Genomic DNA, 8,783 nt, shown 5'->3' with positions numbered 1-8,783 from the left:
ACCCTAACCCCTAACCCTAACCTAACCCCTAACTCCCAACCCTCCTACTCTAACCCTAATCCGCTTACCCTAACCCTAACCCCTAACCCCTAACCCCTAACCCTAACCCCTAACCCTAACCTCAACCTTCTACCCTAACCCTAACCCCTAACCCTAACCTCAACCTCCTACCCTGACCCTAACCCTAACCCTGACCCTTACCCTAACCTCAGCCTCCTACCATGAACCCTAACCCTAACCTCAACCTCAACCTCCTACCAGGAACCCGAACCCTAATCCCAACCCCATAACCCTACTTAACCCTAACTCCTAACCCTAATCTCTCCCTCCTACCCTGAACCCTAATCCTAACCCGAACCATGACCTTCACTTCAAGCCCAATTCTAACCCTTTTCCCTTCCCCCTCCCTACCCCAACCTCAATCTCCCATCTTGAACCCCAATTCTAACACTTAACCCTAACTGCTAACCCCCTACCCTAACCCCAAGCCTTATTCCTACCCTAACCCTAATCTTCCCCCTTCTCTATCTTGACCCTCTTTTGTTTCCCTGCTCTTCTACTGGAGTGGGTACCCTGGCTCCAAGGATATAAACTTAACTCCCAAATCTGCCCCATGAGATGAATACATTTACAGGTAAATGTGAGCTGTATGTGGACATGGGAGTGTGCAGACATTGAATGGAGCTTTCACCCGGGATCCTGTGCTTTGATCACTCAGCCGGATATGGGGTGTGGATCTGACTTGGGAAAAACTGCACGCCCTATCCGGTCCCTTAGGTTCCTTGTTTTATTTAAATAATGTTGTCTTTTCCCCCCCCCCTCCATTTTTACTTTCTTTATGGGGACTCCTGGTCCCTTTCCAGGTCACTGTTCCTTTTGAACTTAGTGGGTATTTTTATTTAGCTCTCTCATTTTAACTTTATTGATTTTATTTTCTTAATCATATTTTAAAAAAGCATCCTTTCTTTTTATTTTATTTATTTATATATTTTATGTTTTTTAAATTTATATTTTTTATTTTTTATTTACTCATTTACCATTTGGGGATTTTAAATTTGCACTGTTTAAGGATCACCCTTACCCAGGGATCCAATTTATATATAAAAAAATTTTTTTTTGTATTTGTATAAGAAAACGGGTCTGGCCTCGTTCTTTTTAACTCTAGAATAGAACAAAGTGAGCCTGTGCACTAAAGAGCATACACTCAACATATGAGGACTTGATCTTTCCCTAACCTAACCTAGCCTGTGCCACTACAAACAAAAGAGAGGAACAGACCATATTCTTAGTACACACCTTACATATTTAGTTATATTTTAATTATTTTACTTTTATTGTTTTAATCTCTTAATCTTTATCCTATTTGGTTTTATCACCTTTTTTTTTTTTTTTTTTTATTATTCCATTTTTATCCTTTCCCCCCCCCCTTTTTTTTCCTTACTATTCTTTATTTCTAAGGTTTTTTATTTTTTTAATACCCACTCTTTTTCCGGTACATTTGTGTTCAATGGCAGTCTTCTTATTTTTGGCTCTCTTCTCTTGCCTGCTGTGGGTCTTGAACCAGGGAGGCTAGGTGTAGGAGACTATTGTCTATACCACTACACCACACAGACTACTGGGAAGACCTGGTGGAAAATAAGAGAACCAAGGTTTACAAAAACAGTTTTAAACTACATTATCCAGGTAAAGTCATTACCCATAAAGCCACACACTTCCTTCAGACTCACAACCAATAGATAGGCAGTTTTGAGACAGACAGGTATAGTTACCAATTATACAGAACCTCCTTATTTTAGCTCCACCCCTAATTTAACCTAGATCCCACCCCAGAGCTTATTTAAGGATATGGATGGGAACAAAAAGCGTATGTCCTCTGAAGAAGCAGGATTCCCTGCGAAACGTTAGGACGTCGAACTCAAAAAGCACCGTGAACTGCACATCAAAAAGATACTGTTTGACGGGGAAAACATTGCCAATTTTTGTGTCCTGTTTTACACAAAAAATTTTTTTAATGGAGAAAAATCCTTTTTAAACTGTTTTGTGAGTACTCACATTTTTAAACCCTTCCTTTTTTTTGGGTTTTTATTCCCCCCTCCTTTTTTTTCGGTTTTATTCCCCCTTCTTTTTGGAGTACAACACCCAAGCCAGAGGGGCCTACAAAACTTCCTGTTTGGTGAACTCCTAGGCCGCTTAGGCCTTCTGGTAAGGAACTGAGTTGTTAATCAGCTACAGGATCCTTTTCCCAAGGATTCTTATCAGCATACTCATGGGGTAAGACCAATGAAGACTTTTCTCCTTTTGGTTTTTATCTTTCCTTTCTTTTAACCTTTTTTTTCCTCGAAAGGAGTTTTTTTACAGGCACAATGATTCCCTTAACAAACAGATTCACAGTGTTGGAGACTTTGGAAACAGATGGGGTGGAACAAACACTACACACAGACCAGCATCTACACAACTCAAAACCCAGGGAATTTTTAGATAGACATTTGAGGAAGTTGTATTTTAAATTCTTACAGGCCACACACCATGAAGACATTGTGACAACAGCTCTACATACGCAAATTTTTCCAAAGGGCATGTCTAAACAAACACACAAACTTACACAGTTTATCAAACCGGCATGCCCCAAGCAACAAACTCTACATAGAATTACGGAAAACACACAAAATTGGATGAAGGCAAATATGCAGATCCTCAAAGACCATTACGTTCAAGTGAAAGCAGAACTACTGAATCGAATCCACAAAATGGAGGAAACAGAATGGCAGATAGCAGTTAAATGGGCCAAAGGTAGATTCAAACACAAATTGAGGGAAGACATAATAGAAAAGGCCAAAACACAAATGGAACAGAATCTAGTGGAAACAGAAAATGGAGGAACTGCATGTTTGCCTATCCAAGTATCAAACAGCTCCTCTAATCCTTCTTCCACTGCCGCCTCTTCTTTTTCTTCTTCGTTGTCTTCTTCAATCTCTTCCTCTTCTTCCTCCAAACAGAGTCCGAGTAAAGACGACACAAACCTTGTGGCAAGTTCTCCACAGATGCATTTATCGAAAAGCAATGGAACACCTCGGCCTTTAAACAACAACTCCGATAAGACCAAGGTAGTTAGTGTATTAATACATGAAGTTCCTTTGAATACACTTAAGCAGCAAGAACAGAGAGCTAACACTCCATCCACAATTCACAGAACAGCAATCCTAAATAATGTTAGTGTTCTAATAGAACCTACTATTGCTGATTCACAGGGGGAGCCGACCCAGGGGGATAGGAAGCAGGAGAGGAAGGAGGTGATGAATGGGTCTACAGAAAGGAAGACCACGTCCTTGAGAAAAGCCCGATCTGAATCCTCCCTTTCCCTTTCCCCTTCCTCTTTCTCGTTGACTCCCCTGCATGTGGAACATCCGGACAGGGTGGAGCCCCAAATAAAAACCTGTGAAGTGAGGAACCATTGGGTTCCTACTAGACATCCTAACACCACTAGAAAGATTGCAGATTGGACACTGGAAGTAAAGAAACCAGTTTTGTTTATAGGGGACTCCAACCTGTCCAGAATTCCCTATTTTAGTGACGAAAATGTTCAGGTGGATAGTTACCCTGGAGCCAACTTTTTACATATAGCCAAGGTGTTACAAAAATTAACCCCTAATCCAAACACTCAAAAAGTCGTCCTATCATTAGGAATCAATAATAGAGAACAAACATTCGAAAGTACAACAAAAAAACAGTTGCAAGAGCTGTGGAGAATTGCTGCAGTGGTTTTTCCCAATGCCACGATCTACACCCCATTATTAAACTACTCGGATATCCTACCTAGACGACAACAAGAAACTCTAACAAAACTGAACACTCATATACTGGCACATGGTAATCCATTGCAGGAACTTCACCCACTTAGGTTCAAGGTGAACCCGAGGGACCCTATCCACTGGACCACGGAAACGGCTTCGCAAATGTTTACATACTGGTTGGATCAGTTAAACTTTTAGGAATGGTGAAGTGCAATAAAACAGACAACAAAAAGCACACCAACATCATTAACCTATCCAAAACGTTTTGTCTCACAGGTCCGCAGGAGGATTTACTCAGCAAGGGTCTCACCTTCATCCCGACGCCATGCGGTACGGACTTGGGGGAGCTGGGGAGGGATGTCCACGCTTACAATAGACAACTTAAAATTTTAGACCACTTCCAATACACAAAATGTAAAGAACACTTACAGTTTACAGAAAAATCCAGATGGGAACCGAGCACCGAACAGACCAGTTTACCTATAAAGCAGTTGATTAAAAAGAACAGGATGATTATCAATTCTCTTTCAGATTTTTCCAACAATCAAGCAGATAATTTAACCGCCACAGAACGCAGAGCACTCAAAGAATTACAAACCAACAAAGATATAATAATTAAACCGGCAGATAAAGGCTCAGCGATCGTCATAATGGACAAACAACAATACTTACTAGAAGCAAATAGACAATTAAACAATACCAATCATTACACTTTACTTCCACACTCATTACAACAGGAAACACAATCATTGGTAACATCCATTTTACAGGACTTAAAACAGAAAGGCTTCATTAACACTAAACAGTTTAATTACCTTATTGGTCCAAACCCACCAAGGCAGCGGAAATTTTATCTATTGCCCAAAATTCATAAAGACCCACAGGCGTGGACAGTCCCTTCCGAGGTTCCACAGGGACGCCCGATTGTGTCGGATTGTGGGAGTGAGACCTACAATGTGGCACAATACATTGATTATTTCCTCAATCCTGTCTCACAACTCCATCCCAGTTACTTAAAAGATACATATGACTTTATAAACAAAATCAAGAACATGACAATTCCAGACTCGGCCTTCCTATTCACTGTGGATGTGGAAAGCCTTTACACAAATATCAGTACAGAGGCAGGATTGCAGGCAATAACGAAATGTTTTAACAGGTATCCAGATTCAAGCCGGCCAGATGCAGAACTTCTTCAGCTGTTGGAAATAAATTTAACCCGCAATGACTTTGAATTTAATTCTCAATTATATTTACAGGTTCAAGGAACCGCTATGGGGAAGAAATTTGCTCCAGCCTACGCGAATATTTATATGTCTGAGTGGGAAGAAACATTGTTTCCAAAGTGTCCCCACTTACCCGCAGTGTATTATCGATATCTGGATGACATCTTTGGGGTCTGGCACCATGACAGGGAACATTTTGACACCTTTTTGAATTTGGCCAATTCCCATCATAAACACATTAAAGTCAAAGCAACTCTTAATTCGGATAACATTAACTTTTTAGACACCACAGTTTTTGCCATCCCGACGGAGAATAATTCCAAAACACTACATACTAAAGTGTTTTTCAAACCCACTGATTCCCACTCTCTACTATTTAAAACAAGTTATCATCCTAGACATACTTTCAAGGGGGTAATCAAATCACAAATCATTCGATTTCATAGAATTTGCTCATTTGATCAACATTTCCATGAAGCAACACAAACTCTATTCAAAGCCCTTAGACCCCGAGGGTATTCTAAGAGATTCTTGAGAGCCATTAAAAGAGACACGTTGCAGGATCTCAGAAATAACCCAACACGATTGGTGCCGGAACCCAAGGATGTCATCCCCATAGTCACGACTTTTTCAGAAACATCCAAAATCCTCAACAATAAGCTTAAACAACAATTCCAAAAAACACAAGAACTATACGCACCACTTCGGTCATTCAAACCAATATCAGCTTATAGAAGAAATAAAAATCTACGGGATCTCCTGGTCAGGGCCAGTTTGAAATCAGACCGACGAGTGATTCCTCCTATATTAGCAACACATTTTCAACAGCTCAGGTCAGTGGAGATGGGAAACAAGGGACACCTAGTGCCACAAAGAACAAACCTCAAGACCACGAATATCATTTACATGATCACTTGCACACACTGCCATAAGAGATATATTGGAGAAACTGAATACAGTCTGGAACAAAGGCTGAAACAACACATTTACTCCATTCAACACAGACCACGCAACACACACTTAATATGCCATTTTGCAAGGGTTGGGATACAGAAGCTCAGGATCTCGGGTTTGGAGGCCAATAGGGCATGGAACAGGGAACAGAGAAGAAGAAGAGAAGCATATTGGATAAGTAAACTGCACACAGACCATCCTCATGGCTTCAATACTAGGAGAACATCTTAGACTTGGAGACTTGGAACCAGAGATACCCATATAGAGAGAGGAAATAGGGCTAACCCATTCTTCTTTTTACAGTATTCTCTTCTTTCCCCCGTTGTTTTTCTTTTGTCCTCTGCTCTTTTTCTTTACCTTGTTCTTCTTTTTTTTCTTCTTTTCTTCTTCTTTTCCTTCTTCTTCTTCTCCTTTCTTTTCTTTGTTCTTTTTTATACCCATTCTGTCACATTTATTGTGAGTAAAAATAGCACTTGATACTGGAGCAATCCGTTGTATAATGGACGTCTCGGTGGAGCGTTTGGTTTTGTTTTGATTTGGTTTGATGATTAAACACAACTTGGTGGATTTGTGCACGCACAAATACACACTTTGTAAATATGGTTTAAAGTATTTATATAGCACTTGTTTTGATTATTAGCACTTTTCACTTGACTCAATTGTTAGCACTTTTACTAGCACTTACAGCACTTTTTTTAGGTTTCAGCACTTCTTCCACTGGGACGGTCAATGCCATGGTTTGATCCAGTAAAATAAATTGAATAACTTTTTATAAAACCACAATATTGTGATGCTTTACTTTATTTCCAGACAATTTCTGAGCTTTTACCTCAACTCCAACCATCATTCCGCACCTGGGTTGGACCGGAACCTCAACTCCAAAACCTTATTTCGAATCCTAACCTCAACCCCCTAACCCTAACCCCCTAACCCTAACCCCCTAACCCTAACCCCCTAACCCTAACCCTAACCCTAACCCCAACCCTAACCCTAACCTCAACCTTCTACCCTGACCCTAACCCTAACCTCAACCTTCTACCCTGACCCTAACCCTAACCTCAACCTTCTACCCTGACCCTAACCCTAACCCTAACCCTAACCTCAACCTTCTACCCTGACCCTAACCCTAACCCTAACCCTAACCTCAACCTTCTACCCTGACCCTAACCCTAACCTCAACCTTCTACCCTGATCCTAACCCTAACCCTGACCCTAACCCCTAACCCTAACCTAACCCCTAACTCCCAACCCTCCTACTCTAACCCTAATCCGCTTACCCTAACCCTAACCCCTAACCCCTAACCCCTAACCCTAACCCCTAACCCTAACCTCAACCTTCTACCCTAACCCTAACCCCTAACCCTAACCTCAACCTCCTACCCTGACCCTAACCCTAACCCTGACCCTTACCCTAACCTCAGCCTCCTACCATGAACCCTAACCCTAACCTCAACCTCAACCTCCTACCAGGAACCCGAACCCTAATCCCAACCCCATAACCCTACTTAACCCTAACTCCTAACCCTAATCTCTCCCTCCTACCCTGAACCCTAATCCTAACCCGAACCATGACCTTCACTTCAAGCCCAATTCTAACCCTTTTCCCTTCCCCCTCCCTACCCCAACCTCAATCTCCCATCTTGAACCCCAATTCTAACACTTAACCCTAACTGCTAACCCCCTACCCTAACCCCAAGCCTTATTCCTACCCTAACCCTAATCTTCCCCCTTCTCTATCTTGACCCTCTTTTGTTTCCCTGCTCTTCTACTGGAGTGGGTACCCTGGCTCCAAGGATATAAACTTAACTCCCAAATCTGCCCCATGAGATGAATACATTTACAGGTAAATGTGAGCTGTATGTGGACATGGGAGTGTGCAGACATTGAATGGAGCTTTCACCCGGGATCCTGTGCTTTGATCACTCAGCCGGATATGGGGTGTGGATCTGACTTGGGAAAAACTGCACGCCCTATCCGGTCCCTTAGGTTCCTTGTTTTATTTAAATAATGTTGTCTTTTTCTCCCCCCCTCCATTTTTACTTTCTTTATGGGGACTCCTGGTCCCTTTCCAGGTCACTGTTCCTTTTGAACTTAGTGGGTATTTTTATTTAGCTCTCTCATTTTAACTTTATTGATTTTATTTTCTTAATCATATTTTAAAAAAGCATCCTTTCTTTTTATTTTATTTATTTATATATTTTATGTTTTTTAAATTTATATTTTTTATTTTTTATTTACTCATTTACCATTTGGGGATTTTAAATTTGCACTGTTTAAGGATCACCCTTACCCAGGGATCCAATTTATATATAAAAAAATTTTTTTTGTATTTGTATAAGAAAACGGGTCTGGCCTCGTTCTTTTTAACTCTAGAATAGAACAAAGTGAGCCTGTGCACTAAAGAGCATACACTCAACATATGAGGACTTGATCTTTCCCTAACCTAACCCTAACCGCAACCTTCTACCCTGACCCTAACCCTAACCCTAACCTCAACCTTCTACCCTGACCCTAACCCTAACCTCAACCTTCTACCCTGATCCTAACCCTGACCCTAACCCTAACCCTAACCCTAACCCTAACCTCAACCTCCTACCCTGACCCTTACCCTAACCTCAGCCTCCTACCATGAACCCTAACCTCAACCTCAACCTCCTACCCGGAACCCGAACCCTAACCCTTAACCCTACCTAACCCTAACCCGAACCCCACCCTCCTACCCTGACCCTAATCCTAACCCGAACCCCAACGTCCTACCCTGAACCCCAACCCTAACCCCAACCCCATAACCCTATTTAACCCTAATCCTAAC

At 41.5% G+C, this 8,783-nt stretch overlaps 1 protein-coding gene across 3 annotated transcripts; it reads left to right on the top strand.

Moving 5' to 3' along the window:
* The first annotated feature begins 1,559 nt into the window (after positions 1-1,559).
* On the top strand, positions 1,560-6,436 carry LOC128321653 (uncharacterized). 3 transcript variants are annotated; one of them, XM_053241970.1, is made up of 3 exons: positions 1,560-2,202; positions 2,997-3,104; positions 3,249-6,436. In XM_053241970.1, the coding sequence occupies exon 3, from the start codon at positions 3,992-3,994 to the stop codon at positions 6,200-6,202; it is 2,211 nt and encodes a 736-aa protein (XP_053097945.1). In that variant the 5' UTR covers positions 1,560-2,202; positions 2,997-3,104; positions 3,249-3,991; the 3' UTR covers positions 6,203-6,436. The 3 variants fall into 3 exon arrangements, with proteins under 3 accessions (XP_053097945.1, XP_053097944.1, XP_053097946.1); XM_053241969.1 differs by having other exon boundaries at positions 1,560-2,271; XM_053241971.1 differs by having other exon boundaries at positions 1,560-3,104.
* The last annotated feature ends 2,347 nt before the right edge of the window (positions 6,437-8,783 follow it).

This window comes from Pangasianodon hypophthalmus, chromosome 19 (assembly GCF_027358585.1).
Source record: "Pangasianodon hypophthalmus isolate fPanHyp1 chromosome 19, fPanHyp1.pri, whole genome shotgun sequence".
Classification (NCBI taxonomy): domain Eukaryota; kingdom Metazoa; phylum Chordata; class Actinopteri; order Siluriformes; family Pangasiidae; genus Pangasianodon; species Pangasianodon hypophthalmus.
This window is presented reverse-complemented; position numbering and strand designations above follow the sequence as displayed.